The 19,659-nt window shown below is 40.1% G+C and overlaps 1 protein-coding gene across 1 annotated transcript; it reads right to left on the bottom strand.

Annotated features, from left to right (window-relative positions):
• Nucleotides 1-332: 332 nt before the first annotated feature.
• Nucleotides 333-19,154, bottom strand: LOC140209539 (CMRF35-like molecule 2). Its single transcript, XM_072277800.1, has 5 exons — nt 19,001-19,154; nt 12,634-12,954; nt 5,229-5,298; nt 2,156-2,246; nt 333-1,738 (listed from the first exon to the last, which is right to left on the bottom strand). The coding sequence occupies exons 1-5, from the start codon at nt 19,035-19,037 to the stop codon at nt 1,703-1,705; spliced, it is 555 nt and encodes a 184-aa protein (XP_072133901.1). The 5' UTR covers nt 19,038-19,154; the 3' UTR covers nt 333-1,702.
• Between the last annotated feature and the right edge of the window lie 505 nt (nt 19,155-19,659).

The following is a 19,659-nucleotide window of genomic DNA, read 5'->3' as shown; positions in this document are numbered from 1 at the left end:
TATAAAGAAGATGAAACGCTTTCATAGTTTTTACTGTCTGTTGTCCACAGCAGATTGATACGATGATTGGATCTGTGTTGTCTCCCTGGCACAACCTAAAATTATCTCAATTCAAAGGAAGAAAGTTAAGAGAAAGTTTCTGGATGATGATATTTCATCTCTATTTTTTCTGATAGAAGCTGATGGATATGAAAGATTAATTGCTTCTTCCTGCAAATTTTACTGTCAGTGATTTGCAGCTGGAATATCCAAGTGTCTGCATGCCGGTTGTTGTCCACGAATAAAATGATCATGTTCACAAAACTAAATAATTGAGGCATATATCAACAACATCAATGATACAAGAAGCACTTTAATTGATCAAATTTCAAATTAGTAACAGCAAAAAAAAAACATTACAATCGAAGATTAATGTTTTATGCAGTAATCAGTGCCTGAGGTGGTATTTAACATGTTGGATAAAGATCTTTCTCATGAATCAGGTATTGGAATCTCAGTGAAAATACTCTCCACTAGTTTTGGCTCCTTTGTTCATTCCACAGTCCCAATTAAAGGGACATACTTCCTCAATGACCCTCAATTTAAAGTACATTTATAATCAATGTATGTATATATTATTTGAACTTTTGACTCATCCCCTTCCAGGCAGCCACATGTCAAAGAAACCCAAAAGAACCCATTAAAAATTGAAGACCATCAGACACTCAATCTGCACAGAAAACAAAAAAAATCATGCAAACAATAAAATTCAGCAAAGAGCATTCAGAACTGTAGTTTATGAAGTGAGTCCGTTCAGAGATACGAAGCCACAGCCTCGGTTCGGTAAGGAACTGAGTAAAGGTCGTAGAGAAGCAAGGTGAACCAGCCCATTCCTCGCTACCGGCCCAACACCTGACCTTTTCTGTCATGTCCAGCCCTTGTATGAATGGAGTTCAATCTTAGCCTTGCCTTTTCTAGAGATAAGAGTCACAACTTGCTACTGACCCTGATTACAGTGCCTTTTCTGACCAGCACTAACCAGCAGGATTATTTTTGAGCATTTCAGTGTTTATTCCAGCTATTAGTTTCCAGCAAATGGCTGAACATTATTGACAGATTTGTGGTTGTGTAGTTCTAATATACCAATGAATTAAACAAACATCATGCATTGGCGCATGGCCAAGTGGTTAAGGCGCTCGTCTAGTGATCTGAAGGTCGCTAGTTCGAGCCTTGGCTGAGGCAACGTGTTGTGTCCTTGAGCAAGCCACTTAACCACACATTGCTCTGTGACAACACTGGTGCCAAGCTGTATGGGTCCTAATGCCCTTCCCTTGGACAACATCAGTGGTGTGGAGAGGGGAGACTTGCAGCATGGGCAACTACCGGTCTTCCATGCAACCTCGCCCAGGCCTGCGCAATGGAAACCTTCCAAGGCGCAAATGCATGGTCTCACGAGACTATCGGATGCCTATATAATCAAACATATGCAAATGCAGGAATTATGAGGATAGGAGATGGGCAAGAGCTGAGCTATTGCTAAGATTTCACGTCTTCTATGAGCTAGGCATTGTTTCGATTTTAACTTCTTTTCCATTAAGTAATTAGCTTAATGACAGAAGGCATTTATGAAGAACAGTTAAAAAAATGTGTGCAAAGCAAGATGAATGAGGAACATTTAATCTCAAAGTTCCTTTACAGGGAGTCCGGTCGTCTTCTTTTCATCTCATGGGCCAAGTTGTGAAGATAATTCTTCAGGTTTCTGCAAAAGTCAATGGTGAGATTATCAGACTGATTGGGTATGAAAACTTTGCCTGACTTCCCACAGACGCTTGCAACAGAATTCCATCTGAAACAGGCTGAAGGACTCCAGCCCCATTCATGTAAAGGCCATAGCAGAATCATGGCATTGATGTGAAGCTATTACAGCTTGTGATGTTCTGGAGTATGGAATTCAATTTCGGCGCTGTCTGTCAGGAATCATTGTGCGTGGGTTTTGTCCACATCCTCCGGTTACCTCCCACAATCCAAAGGTATACCAGGTAGGTTCATTGGGCATTGAAATTTGTCCTGTGAGTAGGTTAGAGTTAATCAGGGGTTGCTGAGTTGGCATGTCTTGAAAGGCTGGGAGGGCCTACTCCATGCTGTATCCGTATTTCACTGATCGCCAAAAACCTACCTTAGATTCTCTCATGAACCAGTTGATTGAGATAGTGCAGATCCCCAGCAGAGCAAAGAGCAGCCAACGCCCCACACTCCATATCAGATAACTGAGCAAAGTGAAAGAGACATAGAATCAGTGGGAGGAAATGAGACAGCTTTGTGTTTGAAGCATTTACTTCTTCATCCCTCTGTTTTCTTAGTGGGGTGGCACAAGGTAAAGCAGCAGAGCCAAAAGAGTTCGTCAGGCTGGGTGAGTTAGTGTTGGACTGAGGGGAGGAGGGCAGCTGGTATACTTTGGAGAAAGAGGAAATTAATTCAACAATAGGAAAATAAAAGACTCAGTCATGGCACAAGAGGTAACAAGGGAGCATTTGCAAAATTGCATCAATCTACCAGGGCATGTGTGAAGAGCAAAGGTAGAGGAATAATAAGTCACATTTGTGAAAATGTTCTATTGCATTTTAAAGCAAGAATGGAGAAGGATACAAGTAAAAAGGAAAGCCAAATTTGGGCTGTGAATAGATACTTGGAAGACAATGTGGGCAAGGAATACAGCGATCTAAGAGAAAGTATGATCCAGAAGGGTGCAGAATATCAAGAAGCCATGAACAGACTGGGTCTCCTTTCTCCTGAATGGTGGCCACAAAGAAGAATTCGATATAATGTAATGATTTGACAGGGTAGACATAAGAACAGAAAAGGAGCAGAAAGAGACCACTCAGCTGCCCAGACTTGCGTGCTATAGAACCTGATTAAGGTCAAGCCTCTTCGCCTTATCTGTGCCAGATGCCCATAGCAATCAATTCCTTGCTACTATCCGTTTTCTCTTTACATACAGATAAATACATATCCTCCATCAACTCACATTTCTAGTTAAACCACACTTGCCAACTTTTTACCCATCTGCAAATGTCTACAGATGTACCATAAACAGCATTCTAACTTGCTGTATCAACATCTGGTATGGATGGGCCACTGTGCTGGATTGAAAAAACTGCAGAAGGTTGCAAATGTATGTGATTCCATTGTGGGCACTAGCCACCCGAGCATTGAGAACATCCTCAAAAGGCAATGCCTCAAAAAGGTAGCATCCATTCTTAAGGACCGCACCACCCAGGATATACACACTTCTTATTGCTAACGTCAGGGAGGAGGTACAAAAGCCCCGAATCACACACCCAACATTTTAGGAACAGCTTTTTTTCCCTCAACAATCAGATTTCTGAGTGGACAACAAACTACCTATTTTACTTTTGCTGTCTTTATGCACTACCTATAAAACCATAGAACACTACAGCGCAGAAGACAGGCCATTCGGCCCTTCTAGTCTGTGCTGAAACTTTATTCCGTTAGGCCCTTTGACCTGCACCCAATCCATAATCCTCCAGACCTCTCCCATCCATGTATCTATCCAATTGGTTCTTAAAACTTAAGAGTGAGCACGCATTTACCACGTCAGATGGCAGCTCGTTCCACAGTCCCACCACTCTCTGAGTGAAGAGGTTGCCCCTAATGTTCCCTCTAAACCTTTCCCCTTTCACACTAAAGCCATGTCCTCTCGTATTTATCTCTCCTAATCTAAGTGGAAAGAGCCTACTTGCATTTACTCTGTCTATACCCCTCATAATTTTGTAAACCTCTATCAAATCCCCCTCATTCTTCTACGCTCCAAGGAATAGAGTCCTAACCTATTCAGTCTTTCCCTGTAACCAAACTCCTGAAGACCCGGCAACATCCTAGTAAATCTTCTCTGCACTCTTTCAATCTTCCTCTAGCTAGGTGACCAGAACTGAACACAATGAATTTATAGAATTTAGTTTAAAGTATGTAATTTTTATTATTATGTATTGCACTGTACTGCTGTCACAAAGCAACTAGTTTCATAACATATGCCAGTGATAGTAAACCTGATTCGGAATTTTATTCTGGGTTCATAGGCTGTCCGTATATCCTGATGATGGAGCTGAAGGAGATGTAATTAAAACATTAAGTGAGGGTGTTTAGGCTCCTCTAAATAGGGTCAGTAGCATAACTAATGTACAGTCTTTCCCTCCAGAGTTGGGGAATCGAGACTTAGACGACATAGGATTAAGGTGAGAGGGGAGAGATTTAACAGGAACCTGAGTGGCAAGATTTTCATCCAGAGGATGGTCAGTATAGGGAATGAGCTGCCAGAGGAGGTGGCAGGAACATTAACAGGAATTAAAAGATACTCTGACATGTACATAGATAGGAAAGGTTTATTGGGATATGGGCTAAACACAGGCACGTGACTAGCTTAAATGGGAAACTTGGCTGGCATAGACCAGATGGGCTGAGGGACCCATTTGACTCTATGACTTGATGTTTCCCGCAGTTGTATTGACCCACATTGAGACTTTGTCCTACCCTGCAAGGTGTTGTTCATGAGTGATGTCATGGCCCTTATCCTGACTCCTTAACTAACTAAGAGCTTTCCCAGCAGTACCACAACAGAGCAGGCCACAACAAGCCTAAAGAGCGTTACTGCTTGGCAAACACAATTCACCTTACAGCATAGGATAGTACTAGTGATGGAGATGTCATGGGTCTATTGAGGAATATAGGGAAGCAAGAAAGGAGCTTAAGAAGGGGCTGAGAAGAGCAAGAAGGGGGCATGAGAAGGCCTTGGCGAGTAGAGTAAAAGAAAACCCCAAGGCATTCTTCAATTATGTGAAGAAAAATGGATGAAAATGAAAAGTATATCTAATATAATATAAACCTAGCATCATTACAGTCTGATGAGCTACCTTCCAAAATAATGGATGACTTTCATCTTTAAAATACAGCAAAGTGTTTAAGGCAGGGGTTTCCAATTTGGAATGCATGGACTCCTTGGTTAATGGAAGGAGTCCATGGTATAAAAAAATTTGTGAACCCCGCCCTGATTAAAGGGGAAAATTTCCCTCTGGAACTCCAGTTTGAAGCCAGCATAAGAACATTGGTTATTGCCTCATCCGCCAGTTGGTTTGGTTAAAGTCAGCTCCTTCATATGTATTGTGTGTTAGAAACCAAATACAAAAATCTATCAAACATCTTTCACATGTAAAACAGTTTTGAGACTAGTATACCTTTTTGATTGATGGTTTTCCTTATTCTTGAAATTCACTGTATTCATGGATTGTGTAGTTGTTTGTTCAGCTGTAAAAGACACAAAAGTATATTCAACTCTTACTGAGACATGGGAGTTAAATTCAGTTTCACTTGCTTTTCAATTGAAGATAGAGCAAAATTCTTGCCCTGAGTAAAGAGCTGATTGGTTTCATGGACGTAGAGATATTTCTTCAGTGTAAGTGCAGCAAATGGAAGATGCCGTTGGCTGCATTCAAGGTTGTTTATTGTCATTCTTCAGTATACAAGTGCAAAGGAGAACAAAATATTTGTTACTCCAGGTCCGAAGCAAAAGTAAAAAATCACAATGAGCATAAAAACACAATAAACATAAATGATAAAGCAATTGTATAAAGTACAATGTACATATTCCTTAAATTTAAACTATCTCCCATAAAATATAAATAGCATGTCAGCTTTTTTGAACTACGCTCCTAAACTGTGGAACTCAAGAACTAAAACTACTGAGGGGTGCAGACACAGTTGACACTGTAAAAGGTCAGTCAAAACCTATTTATTTAACCTTGCTTTTAAGTAACATCATTTTGTCTTTTATTTTCAGGTTTGCACTTTATCCCATTGTAAATCACTTTGAGCAACATCGTCTGTAGCAAAAGTGACCTATCAATAAGTTATTATTATTAATATTATTAAGTCACTATTGAGAGTGGCCATATATAAATAGGATGAGCTTATATATGTAGGTCACTCATCTGAGTGCTGCTGGTACCATGTAACCCAGTACTACCTGTCGCATGGTCAGGTGGTCGGCGATTAAACCAGCTCCCCCACTGGGCTTGCCTGATGAGGAGGGTGGCTAGACACCCTGTAGGACGAATAACAAGACCTGTCAAAGGGCGGATGAGCCCCCTCATAGAGTCAACGGCCATCTCGCAAACATGTGCCATGAAGCGCGGAAAAGGCATCCCTTGCACCGAAGCTTGGTCTGGCCATTCACTGCAAGAGAACTTCCCCCAGCTGTCTTGAACCCCACCATGCTGCTGAATCTGGGAGGGAATGTCGAGAGGGTGGGTCTGGACCTGTGCAACCCCCTACTCACCTAAATCCATTCACGCACATGCTGTTCCTTTCTGAGGAGTTGGGTATCCTAAACCCCACTAACTGACTGAAAGGAGCCATCATCATCCTATGCGATGATAGCCAGAAAGAGAGAGATATACGTAGACATTACCTGTACATTAGTGATGCTAGGTGCAGGAGTATATGAACATAAAGTGACTCTTAAGGCTGAAGGGCCTGTTTGACTCTTCGACTGCAAATGAATAAGTTTACTGATAATTTCCATTTCGTCACTTTTACTGATCATTATCATTTCCTTCTTATTTCTCAGCACTGGTGATGCCAAAACGTCGTTGGGGCTGTTAAAGTTCTTGGAATGTTGAGAGGACAAATCCTACTTAATTCTATGCAAACACGAGGGAATTTCCAACTGTGCAAGGCATAATGCAGGGTTTCTACCTGAAACGTCAACACTTTTTTCCCTCCCACAGATGCTGCCGGACAGGCTGAGTTCATCTGGCAGATATTATGTTGCTCCAGATCCCAGCATCTGCTGTCTCCAGTGTCCCAGCTAATGATAGTGCTCCTCACATTTGTCATAATGGTAACTTGCAGCAGCACAATTCTCCTGACCGCTGTCATTTTTGTTTATTTTTATGATTTTATTTATTAGAAGGTGCAGTGTGGAACAGGCCCTTCAGGCCCAATGAGCCACATGGCCCAGCAACACACTTATTTAACCCTAACCTCATCATAGGACACTTTACAATGAACAATTAATCTGCCAACTAGTGCACCTTTGGACTGTGGGAGGAGACCTGTTTGTTCACAGTGAGGACGTAAACAGTCCTTTGAGAGGACGCTGGGATTATATTCAGAGCTCTGACGCCCCAGCTGTAATAGCATCGCGCTAACTGATGTGATACCATGGTGCCACTTATTTTGCAGTAAGTTCCATTTTGTTACAATGTCAAAGAGAGATGGAAACTCACTTTATCAAAGACACAACAAATATTGAATGGCTTTGGTAGATTATTTCACTGCTTCTCTTCATTTTCTCTCCTCATTGCTAAAACATCCTATCCCAGATAATATCTTGGATAAACTCTTCCACAACTTTTCCTGAACTAAGAAATGATTATTGGAGACTGCATCTCACAATTCCATGTAATTAAAAAAGGCCTATAATTTACAAAGACAAGTTTAATTTCTACAAGCGTCTGCTTAGAGCAGAAATTCCTACAAAAGTTAGTGGATTTGGCCCAGAACATCATGGGTAAAACTCTCCCAACTATGGAGTACATCTACATGAAGTGTTGTCACAGAAAAACAGCCTCCATCCTTAAAGATCATTACTATCCAGGCCATGATTTTCCCTTGCTGTTGCCATCATGTAGAAGGGACAAGAGCCTCAGGCCTGGCACCACCTGGTTCGAGAACAGTTATCCCACAACCATCAGGCCCTTGAACAAAAGGGGATAGCTACATTAATTTCTTTTTCTTTTTAAATCTTTTTATTGAATAAGTATACAAAAAGGTAAGCCATATAGGCACTGTTAGAATATAATAAAATTACAGGAGACATTAATACAAAAAAAATGATACAAAGAATGTAATTTAAACATAACGTACCAAGGTAAAATAATAGTATACTAATTTTTATATATATATCAATAGAGAAAAGGAAAAAAAAACCCCAAAAAACCCCACCGTGCAACTAACTAAAAGCAAAGCAAAGCAATGGGCTAACTTGAAACCAAACAGAGTTAAAAAACTTAAAATCACGTCCTCAATCCCGACCTCCATTAAAAACAGTAAAAAAAAACAAGAAGGGTATATATTACATTAAATGAAAATATTGAATAAAAGATCTCCAGGTCTGTTCAAAGTTAAATGAGGAGTCATAAAGATTGCTTCTAATTTTCTCCAAATTCAAGCATAATATCGTCTGAGAAAACCAAAAAAAGGTAGTTGGAGCATTAAGCTCTTTCCAATGTTGTAAGATACATCTTTTCGCCATTAAAGTAAGAAATGCAATCATTCTACGGGCTGAAGGAGAAAGATTACTGGAAATTTTAGGTAGTCCAAAGATAGCAGTAATAGGGTGAGGAGAGATGTCTATATTCAATACCTTGGAGATAATATTAAAAATGTCTCTCCAAAAAGTTTCCAGAGTAGGACAAGACCAAAACATAGGAGTTAAAGAGGCTATCTACCCCGGACATCTATCACAAAAAGGATTAATATGAGAATAAAAGCGAGCTAATTTATCTTTGGACATATGTGCTCTATGACCAACTTTAAATTGAATTAGGGAATGTTTAGCACAGGTAGAGGAAGTATTGACTAATTGTAAAATCTGCCCCCAGTCATCCACGGAAATAATAGATCCCAATTCTTGTTCCCAATCTGACCTAATCTTATCAAATGGAGCTTTCCTAAGTTTCATAATAATATTATAAATAATAGCCGATGCACCTTTCTGACATGGATTAAGGTTAATTATAGTATCTAAAATGTATGTAGGAGGAAGCATTGGAAAGGAAGAAAGTATAGTACTTAAGAAATTTCTAACTTGTAGATATCTAAAAAAATGTATTCTTGATAAATTATATTTATTAGGTAATTGTTCAAAAGGCATAAGGGAACCATCTAAAAATAAATCCAAAAACCGTGAAATACCCTTAGTCTTCCAAATTTGAAAAGCACGATCCGTAAAAGAGGGAGGAAAAAATATGTTACCTAAAATAGGAATCGCTAGCCCAAATTGGTTAAGATCAAAAAATTTTCTGAATTGAAACCAAATACGTAAGGTATATTTAACTATCGGGTTAGACGCCTGTTTAAGGCGTTTCAAATCAAAAGGAAGAGAGGAACCTAAAATAGAGCCAAGTGTATAGCCCTGAACAGATTGTAATTCCAATGCTACCCATTTAGGAATGGATAGTATATCCTGGTCAAGTAACCAAAATTTCATATGTCGAATATTAATTGCCCAATAATAAAATCTAAAGTTAGGTAATGCTAAGCCTCCATCTCTCTTAGCTTTCTGTAAATGTATTTTACCCAGTCTCGGGTTTTTACTTTGCCAAATAAACGAAGAAATTTTGGAGTCAACTTTATCAAAAAAAGATTTTGGAACAAAAATTGGTAATGCCTGAAATATATATAAAAATTTTGGCAAAAAAAACATCTTAACTGCACTAATACGACCAATCAAAGTTAAATATAAAGGAAACCATTCAGATGAAAGTTGAATAATATGGTCAATTAAGGGTAAAAAGTTAATCTTAAATAAATCTTTGTATTTACAAGTAATTTTAATCCCAAGATATGAAAAATAATTATTAATCAATTTAAATGGAAAGTTATGATATAAGGGAAGTTGTTTATTAATCGGGAAAAGTTCACTCTTACTAAGATTTAATTTATAACCTGAAAAAAGACCAAATTGTGCTAATAGCTCTAAAACAGCAGGGATGGATTTTTGGAGATTAGAAATATATAAAGGTAAATCATCAGCATAGAGTGATATTTTATGGGACTTTAAGCCCCGAGTTATCCCAGTAATATTTGGAGATTCTCGAATGGCAATTGCAAGAGGTTCTAATGCAATATCAAATAATAAAGGACTAAGAGGACACCCTTGTCGAGTACCTCGAAAAAGAGGGAAAAAAGGTGAGCTTAGAGAGTTAGTACGGACCGAGGCCACAGGAGAATGATATAACAATTTAATCCAGGATATAAATTTCAAGCTAAAATTAAACATTTCAAGCACCTTAAATAAATAAGGCCATTCTACTCTATCAAAAGCTTTCTCAGCATCTAAAGAGATAACACACTCAGGAACATTTTGTGAGGGAGTATAAACAATATTTAACAGTGTGCGAATATTATAAAAAGAGTAACGACCTTTAATAAAACCCGTTTGGTCTTCCGAAATAATAAAAGGAAGTACTTTTTCTAATCTATTTGCTAATAACTTAGAAAAAACTTTAGAATCAACATTTAATAAAGATATTGGTCTATAAGATGCACATTGAGCAGGATCTTTATCCTTCTTTAATATTAGAGAGATTGACGCTCTATTGAAAGATTCAGGAAGTTTACCAAGTTTTAATGAAGCCTCAAAAACCCTACAGAGCCAAGGGATTAATAGAGGTGCGAAACATTTATAAAATTCTACGGTAAACCCATCAGGGCCAGGAGCTTTCCCCAAATTCATAGAGAAAATAACATTCTTAATCTCATCCGTGGTAATGGGAGTATCTAACATAGAAGACATATCCTGTGAAATCTCAGGGAAGTCTAGATTATCTAAAAAATCATTCATATATTTAGAATCTCGAGGAGACTCTGATTGATATAAGGAAGAATAAAAATCACAGAAAGTTTGATTAATTCCCACATGATCAAGTATCAGTCGGTCATTTTGGTTATAAATCTGATTAATTTGAGATTTAGCATAATTAGACTTCAGTTGATTAGCCAACAGTTTGCCAATTTTGTCACTGTGTACATAAAATTCACTTCTTGTTTTCTTTAATTGATTTACAATCGAGGACGAAAGTAATAAACTGTGTTCCATTTGAAGTTCAGTTCTTTGTTTATATAACTCCTCAGAAGGAGCTATAACATATTTCTTATCAATTTCCTTAATCTTGTCCACGATTGCCAACTCCTCCTGCTTCAGCTTCTTCCTCAAAGCAGCAGAATATGAGATAATCTGACCACGAATATAAGCTTTAAAAGTATCCCAAAGAATGTTCACAGAAATATCCTCTGTATAGTTAATTGCTACATTGATTTAAGGACGCTTTTAGCTTGTCACTTCATGCTCATTATTTCTTGCTAATTATTTATACCCGCATTTACACAGATTGTTCACAGTATACAGTTCCTGAATTTGATAGTTTACAGATCCTGTTTATAGTTACTGTGTTATAGATTTGTTAAGTATGCCTGCAGAAAAAGAATCTCAGGGTTGTATGTGGTGACGTGTAAGTACTCTGATAATATATTTTACTTTGAACTTGGAACTTTGTAACATTGACAAAGTTTTAAGTCCATTTTCCATGAGATTCCATGCCTGCTTTCAATGCATCCTAATTGAGAGAAATTGGGTATTGGTAGTGTCTCAGACTGAATAAGAGATCTTAAGCAGAAAGCAGCAATGTAACTTCACACAACAAAGCAATACTGCGGTTAGAAGAGGGTGTCAGAGGCCACGTTTCAGAGAGTGACAACTATTCTCATGTCAAACATTTACCACAGTCTGAGGCAGGGGGAAATCGCTGCTGCAACACAAACAGCAACCTAAAAGAACAGCCCAATATATTATTAAGCAAGCAACAGTCTCTCTCATCACCACCGGCAGAAGACTACTCCCTGGACAAGTTACACAGAAGCCCATGACCATCAGCCCCAAGGACAAGGTTAGCAGCCATCTGGAAGCAAAACTGTTGGATGTTGACATCTGTCACATGAATAAGATCCCTGCTCTGTTGGTGACAATCATAAGGATCATTTCACTGGAATTTGCTCCAAGATTATTTGAAGCTGTGCAAAAGCATTAATGGTGATGATGCTTGAAGGACTGATTATGTAGATTCAGATTATTTGTGTCTGACAGTTTTGAATTGACAGGTGGGATGTTTTCGTACCACGTGTACTGAATGCGAAGGTTTCCCTGGACAGACTCACAGGACACTGGCTGCTGGTGACGAGTGGTTTCGGTATTGTGACCGCTTCTTTCCACATTACATACAGACGAATTATTTGACAGAGTTGATGGCTTTGTGAGCAGGTTTGCAGGTGGTACAAAGATAGGTGGAAGGACAGATAAGTGTTGTGGCAGCATGGAGCCTGTAGCAGGACTTAGTCAGATTGGGAGAACGGAGAAGAAAGTGTCAGATGGAATATTGTGAGAGAACTGTATGGTCATGCACTTTGGTAGGAGGAATGAACGTCTCTTCTGAATGGTGAGATAATTCAAAATCAGAGGTGCAAGGGGACTTGGTATCTTTGAGGCATATAGACCATGAGTAACACTTGTGTCTCACTGATCTGTTATTGTTGAATTATTAGTTTTAGTCTGAATGTAAACCTCTGACAGGGTGACATTTCGTACAGTTCAGAGGCAGGAAAATGTGCTGAGCCTCCGGTGTCCTGTCAGAGGGTCAGACGCTGCACTGGATGAGAGCAACAGGAATGGGGTTTCTCGACCCCAGCCCACTCCCCACAGGACTCAGCACTTCAGGGTATCCTTGCTGTCCTGACCCCTCCCAGAGAAAACATGGATCATACAGTTTAATGGGAGCACACATCTAACAGCTGGAAACCTACCATTAGATACTTGTAGATATACACTAAACATCGGATTGGCACCTGGTGTTGTAATTCCACAGCTGTACCGTCCTGTATCTCGAGAGTGAACATCCTCCATAGTAACAGTAAATATTCCCTCTTCTGGGTTATCTGCGATTGACACTCGTCCACTCCGTCTGTGTTGTCCATTTGTTTCCACTAAAACTGAACATTGGAGAGTCCATCCATGGCACCAATACTTTGTGTGTGAGCGGTACTTTGCTTCATAGTAACAATCGATTGTGATCGCTCTTCCCACAACTCCACTTAAATATTTCTCTGCCCACAATGCACCTGAAACTGAGAGAGGCATTTTCAGATTTGATGGAAAAGAAGAATTTAATGCAAGCAAATAACTTAAAAAGCACAAAATCAGTCACTGAGAAACCTACTATCAATTACTTGTAGATAAACATAAAATCTTGGATCGGGACTTTTATCTGTGATTCCACAGCCGTACCATCCTGTATCTCAAGAGCGAAGATTCTCCATAGTAACAGTAAATATTCCCTGTTCCGGGTTATCTGTGATTGACACTCGTCCACTCAGTCCGTGTTGCCCATTTGTTTCCACTAAATCTGAACATTGTTGATTCCTACTAGGGCACCAGTACTTTGTGTGTGAGCGGTACATTGCTTCATAGTGACAATTGATTGTGATCGCTCTTCCCACAACTCCTCTTACATATTCTTTCGCCCACAATGCACTTGAAACTGAGGGAGAAATATTGAAATTACAGAAACAAATGTGGTTTATCATTGTGACACAGTAGAAGACCCTGTATGGGTCACACCTGTAATGTGAACCTTTGGATCCTTAAGGTCATTATAGCCAGGAGTGGGGGGCTGCAGGGATAAGGTCATATCACCGATTAAATGCTCCCAATGGTGTGTGTCTCAAATAGACTCTGACAACCCAGTACAGCTCCCGGCCTTCACGTACGGCTTAGCGACTACGCCCAGCCGAACTGTTTCTACTGACAGGAGAAGTGACAGAGGCAGGTTAGCGACATCTTAAGCCGGTTGCTCTGGGCAGATGGTGCTCATCAGCCATGGTTAGCAGCTCATCTAGGAGAAGGGAAAATCCAGAGCTGGAGTCCCTACAGCAGTCCAAAGTTGCTTTCAAGGCTGAGTATCAAGAACTCTGCTGCCACCGGTGCCAAGCCGTATCGGTTTCTGTCGTTCATCTGGATTCATTAGGAGCGTGTAGAGAAGGAGCTTATTGAATGGGCAGGAGCTGGCTCTCCTTATCGTAGTGCCTTGTCTTGCATACTGGTTTGCATATCACATAACAGAGAGAGTGTAACTATGATTCAGAGACTGATGGCTATGTTTTAGTGCCTAACTGGAACCATCTACTCCAGACCATTGAAGAATGTCAGATGATCAGACTGAAATATACAAAATCCTGCTGAGCCTTGCCAGGGTAATTGCAGAGATGATATTTGGATCACCTGGACAATACAAATACCTCGGTCAAGATGCTGTTCATTGACTACAGCTCTGTGTCTAACACACTCATTTCTACAGTTCTGATTGAAAAGCTCCAGAGTGTTGGACTCTGTACCTCCCTCTGCAAATGTATCCTCAACTTCTGAACTGGAAGACCACAATCTGTGCGGATTGGAAATAACATCTCCACCTCGCTGCCAATCAACACTGACGCACCTCAGGGATATGTGCTTAGACCACTGATCTACTGTCTCTACACCCAGGACTGTGTGGCTAGGCAGTGTACAAGTGCCATCTATAAATTTGCTGATCAGAAGACTATTGTTGGCAGTACTTCAGATGGTGATGAGAGGGCATACAGGAGGGAGGTATATCAGCTCCTTGAGCTCTGCCATCTGATTTCCGAATGGACATTGAACCCAAGAACACTACCACACTACTTTTTGCTTCTATTTTTGCACTTCTTATTTAATTTAACTTCATATATATTTACTATAATTCACCTTTTTTTTTATCTTTTACTACGTATTGCATTGAACTGCTGCTGCAAAGACAACAAATTTCATGACATATGTAGGTGATATTAAACTTAGAGGGATGATAGCAGGTGTATCATATTCTGTTTGAGGAGCAAGCGGTATGATCACTCTATTCCAGCATGACGTTCTCCTAATTGGTTGTCCACTGGTCCTCAGGTGGCTGCAAAGGCCGAACTGGGATCCACATATCATAGTGCAGTGTAGACATAAGAAAGTGGTTGCTGTGGTTACTGGTTGGTTTCTCTGACCGTCTATTCTCTCCTTTGGCAGCTGCAGCTTGTTCTCTGCAGCACACTGGAGGTTGCTCTCATGTAGCACATCTCCCTCTTGAACAGATTTCTTACTGGTATCTCTATTGAGTACAATGTCTTCCCAGCTTTCAGAAGTAATGTTGAATTTCTTCAGTCTGATGTTGATATTGGAAACGTTCTTTGTCCACCAAGAGTAGCTTGCTGAACTTCCATCAACTGGAATAAAGGATTTATTTGGGGGAGTCATGATTTAGGCATTCAAGTGAGATGCCAGATCCATCAGATTTGGCATTGCTCTATCATGGTGGGAATGTGGCTCATTTTGTCCTCCTCCATTACATTGGTGTTAGTACTTTTGTTTCTAATCCTCAAAATCTTTTGCAAGGTTCTTTGGAGGTGTTGTACCAGGACCTTTCAGGTGATCCATAATTCACTCCATGCTGTAATCTGGTAATGATCTGAGCTGGCAATGTTTGAACCCGAGAGTGGAGAATGGACAGACTCTGATGTGGAGATGGCAACCAGAGTTTATTCATAAGAATTCCAACAGGGCATTGGTGGCTCATCCAAGCAACACCGTGAGATGTAACGTTCTCAAATCTAGGACCCTGTGATTACTGCTAATTGGCCGTGCACTTAAATAATAAAAGAAACATGGAATCCCTGAGCCTATCAAGATAAACTTAACAAGCTTAAAGAGGAGGCACCATGAAACTGCATTACAAAGAGCAAGTTGCTCAATTAAAACAAAAGAAACTCTAAAGAAATAACAAATTACCCAATTCAGGTGCTCTAAAACCCTCAGAACCCAATGCTTTTTGGCTCCCTGAACAGGCCCGTAGAGCTCTTTACAAATGTAGGAAGGACAACTATTGAATAGAGGAAACGTTTTGTAGGTTATAGTCTTCAAGAACTCGTTTCCTTAATTTTGCATAGGGTCCATATGCATTACTCAGGTGATATGTTATAATCCAGTTTCGGTTAACTCAAATCATTGTGTTCCTTTGTCACTCACTCGGGTCATCCCAAGTTTCTCTTCCATTCATTATGTTTCTGCACTCGACCCTCCCTGTCCGGATTCAAATTCTTCACTGAAAACATCCCTTTGCCTCCTCACTTGCTCCTTCCCCCCACAGAGTTCTTCACATAGTTTGTGTTTTGCTCGGGTTCCAGCATTCACAATTTCTTGTGCCTCGAAATCGGAGGCAGGAGCAGCCACCGGGAAATCAAACAAGAAACGTGAGAAGCACATGGATGAAAGGAAAATGGAGGGCTATGTGGGAGGGAAGTGTTAGATCAATCTCGGGGTAGGTTGAAAGCTCAGCACAACATTGTAGGCCAAAGGGCCTGAATGGTCCGATGCTAATCTATAATCTATATGTTCCCTCAGAGGAAAGGGGAGTTGTTGGAATTGTCTAACCAATAGTACATTCCGCATTCCTACTGACTTCCAGCCCCACCACCAGAGACTCGATCATACACTTGTCATCCCATCATCTGTGGCCCATTAACCCCCCAATCTGAATAGTTTTGGACGTGGTAGGAGTGTGAAGCACATGGAGGAAAACCAAGTTATCACAGAAGCCTGGAGAAACTCAAGGACCGAAATGGACGGTGTGTGCTGTGAGACAGCAGCTCAGCTGGTAGTGCCTCTCATTGACTGGTGAAGAAGGCACAAGTGCTCTCTGCAGAAACAAATCCATTTTAAAATGAAATTCCTATTGCGCCTATGAGGAGTATCCCCACTACAGTGAAGCAAACAATTGTTTAGTACTTGTTCTTTAAGGAACATATGAGTCGTCACAACATCGAGAACCGAAGGGCTTGTACTGTGCTGTAGTATTCTAGTGTCTAGTGTCTAGTATTGCAGCAAGGGAGTTAGGAACAAAAATATTAATGCAGCTTGTTATCACGTCCACAGAATATGCTCCAATACTTCATGTTTAAAGACTTGCTTGTTATTGCTATTGTGTTAGGTGCGTCTGTGTTCTATGTCCATGTACTTCTTGCGTTCACTTTCCCTCTAGGTAGCTGAACAGAAATTCTGGGCTGATCTTCCAGTGCAGTAGTGAGGGAGTGTGGCAGTGTGGAAGGTGCTGCCCTTCATTCAACCCAGATCCTAACAGGCTGCTCAAATGCACACAAACAGAATGTACATGTTATCTTTCCATGACTGCATTAATGTTTGTTTAATCGTGCTGTGGAAATGGTGCCCTACACGTCCCCATATTGGAGCAGTAGGTGGAGCTTCAATTAATTAGTTAGCTACAAGGTATCACCACATATGATGCAATTACAAATCATCCCTTCTCACAGAAAAACTTGAAGTTGACATTCTTCTGCAGTTCACCTCATCACCATGATAACTACCAAAAGAAATGCAGCTCATGGGCTCTGTGGCTTGTAACCTTCCCGGCGGCAGCATTTGCGGAGGGAAGGTGAACACGGTTTATGCCGACAATGGGCAAGGAGAGTGGGAGGAATCAGCTGATGCGCCAAGAATTTCGAAAGTTGAGGATGGATAATTGAGTAGGACATCAAAGGGAGATACTGCCAGGGCCACCTGGAGGTCTGTATTTGGATTGTGGTTTGAGTGAAGTGAGTTTGGCAGATTACTATTCCTTGCTTCACAGCAGATACTACATTAATGGAAGAAGGATGCAGAAGTAACAAATTTCTCCATTCCTGTAAAGAATAAATAGATCCAAAATACTCCTGGGAATGAGAATAGGATTTTAGATTCAAGTAACTATATCAAGAGTCTTGGAGCACTGTGGTATCGTAGCGGTTCGTACGACTGTATTACAGTCTGGAGCGTTGGAGTTTGGAGTAGAATTCCAGTGCTGTCTGTAGGGGTCTGTATGTTTGCCCTGTGATTGTATGTGTTTTCTCCAGGTGCTCCGGTTTCCTCCCACAAGCCAAAAGAATCGACCAGTAATTAGGTTAATTAGTCATTGTAAATTGTCCTGTACCAAGTTAGGGTTAAATTGGTGGTTGCTGGGTGGCACGGTCTGTTTGATTGGAAAGGCCTGTTCTGTGCTCTACCTTGAAATAAATAAAATAAGGAATGTACAAGTTCATATCGCAATATCTCATTAAATTCCTGAATCCAGAGTCTTTTAAATACATTAAAAGGGGAAATCTACTATTTTTGTTTGGTTTGGTCTGGTCCATATGTGACTCCAGACCTGTTATGTTTTGTAACTCCAAATCATAAAATTAATTTGAAGAATAATACAAAACCCTAAGAAACGTGAGTGTTAGTTTGTTCTTTATTTTAAGTGAGAGGCACACGTAGCATGCGGTAACGCCATGACATATGTAATTCACTTATTTTTACATATAGATTATTTAAACAAACAGGAATGCTTAATCAAACAGTATATTTACAATATTACTAACATACTACTGAAATATTAAATACACAACAAGCCCCACCGCTAAGTTTGTCTCTGAATCACCCCTCTGAAATGGCCCAGGCAGACACACATGGCTCAGGGCAATAAATTCCACATTAACCCCTAAACCTCGCTGGTGAATGAACTGAAAATTTCAAAGTATTCATTTTCAACGAGATGGCTGGTTTAATAAGGGTGTCTGTGAAGTATACATATGTGAGTCAATAGAGGTAAGAATGTGAAGAAAATGTAAATAAAATGTTGGCTGTCCTCTGCCCAGGGGGTAGTAATATCATTGACAAAGTCTCAAAAAACATTTCATCAGCTGCACTTTAAATAAAGAGAGTTGAAATTTAGAGTGTGTGAAATTGTTGTTATGATCACGCTCCAAGAATATTGGACTGTTTTAAAAATATTTTTGTTGTACATACAGAATACTAACATTGCATTGTGACATTATTAAATAATGCATGATATTAAATGCCCTTCAGATTCATTCTCAGCTGAGTGCCAGATTTACTGCTGCGGCTTTGTGTGTAGAAAGAAAAGAAATCGCAAGACCATTCCCCAACATTTATCAATAACTTCTGCTGAGTATTTTCTGCCTTTACAATCTACACATATTCAACCACCTCTGCCGTGCAAATGGTGCACGAGACAGAAGCTAATACTGATTATCAGCATGTCTAGCTCGGGCGGTCACTCACCAGGCAGCGAACAGATGAGAAGAATCGGAACCCACATTGTGTTGTTCGCACAGATCAAACCAGCAGTTTGTCTGGCACTCAACTTCTGGTCCTTAGTGTAAAATAACTTTTCAATAGAAATGTTATGGTGAAAATAAATGAGGAAGAAGGCAGTCGGAAGCCCAATTGTGAAAGCACAGTGAAGCAACTGAGGAAATATGTTTACTAAGAAATTGAAATTTTCTCTGTACAATAATGGAATATATTTTCAATGAATGGTGAGCATGATGGAGAGATTAAGAAAATTGTACAGCAACTTAACTGAGAGGATTAAAATAAATTGTGAGGTGATGATAAAAAATATACAGTTTACAGCTTGAGGGTAATTTCCCCTCTCTATGCAATCACTCCTCCAAGAGGACACAACTTTGCCACAGGGTTTGGAGGCTGGCATGCCTCAGTGACCCGGAGAGCTATGATGGCTGAAGTCAGTGAGTTATGCTTTGGCTCTTGGTAGGGTCACACATGACAAACAGGTCAAAGGGTAGAGGCCAGACTAAGTGTGGTCCACAGGTCCTTCATGTTCAAGGGTACAGCTCAGGGCTAACAAACCTGAATGGTAAATCGAAACTGTTACAGAAACAGCAATAAAGAAGGCTTCTATATCCATGTGTGACAGT

The sequence above is a fragment of the Mobula birostris genome, chromosome 14, assembly GCF_030028105.1.
Source record: "Mobula birostris isolate sMobBir1 chromosome 14, sMobBir1.hap1, whole genome shotgun sequence".
Classification (NCBI taxonomy): Eukaryota; Metazoa; Chordata; class Chondrichthyes; order Myliobatiformes; family Myliobatidae; genus Mobula; species Mobula birostris.
The sequence above is the reverse complement of the archived record's forward strand: the minus strand, read 5'-3'. Positions and strand labels throughout refer to the sequence as shown.

What these genes read in the sequence shown, in the direction of transcription:
- LOC140209539 (XM_072277800.1), bottom strand. Translation starts at nt 19,037, where the DNA reads ATGTGGGTTCCGATTCTTCTCATCTGTTCGCTGCCTG. An exon ending in GAAAACCATCAATCAAAAAG is followed by an intron (nt 2,247 to 5,228) that starts GTATACTAGTCT and finishes CACTTTGCTCAG; the next exon opens with TTATCTGATATGGAGTGTGG. An exon ending in GGTTCATGAGAGAATCTAAG is followed by an intron (nt 1,739 to 2,155) that starts GTAGGTTTTTGG and finishes TGACTTTTGCAG; the next exon opens with AAACCTGAAGAATTATCTTC.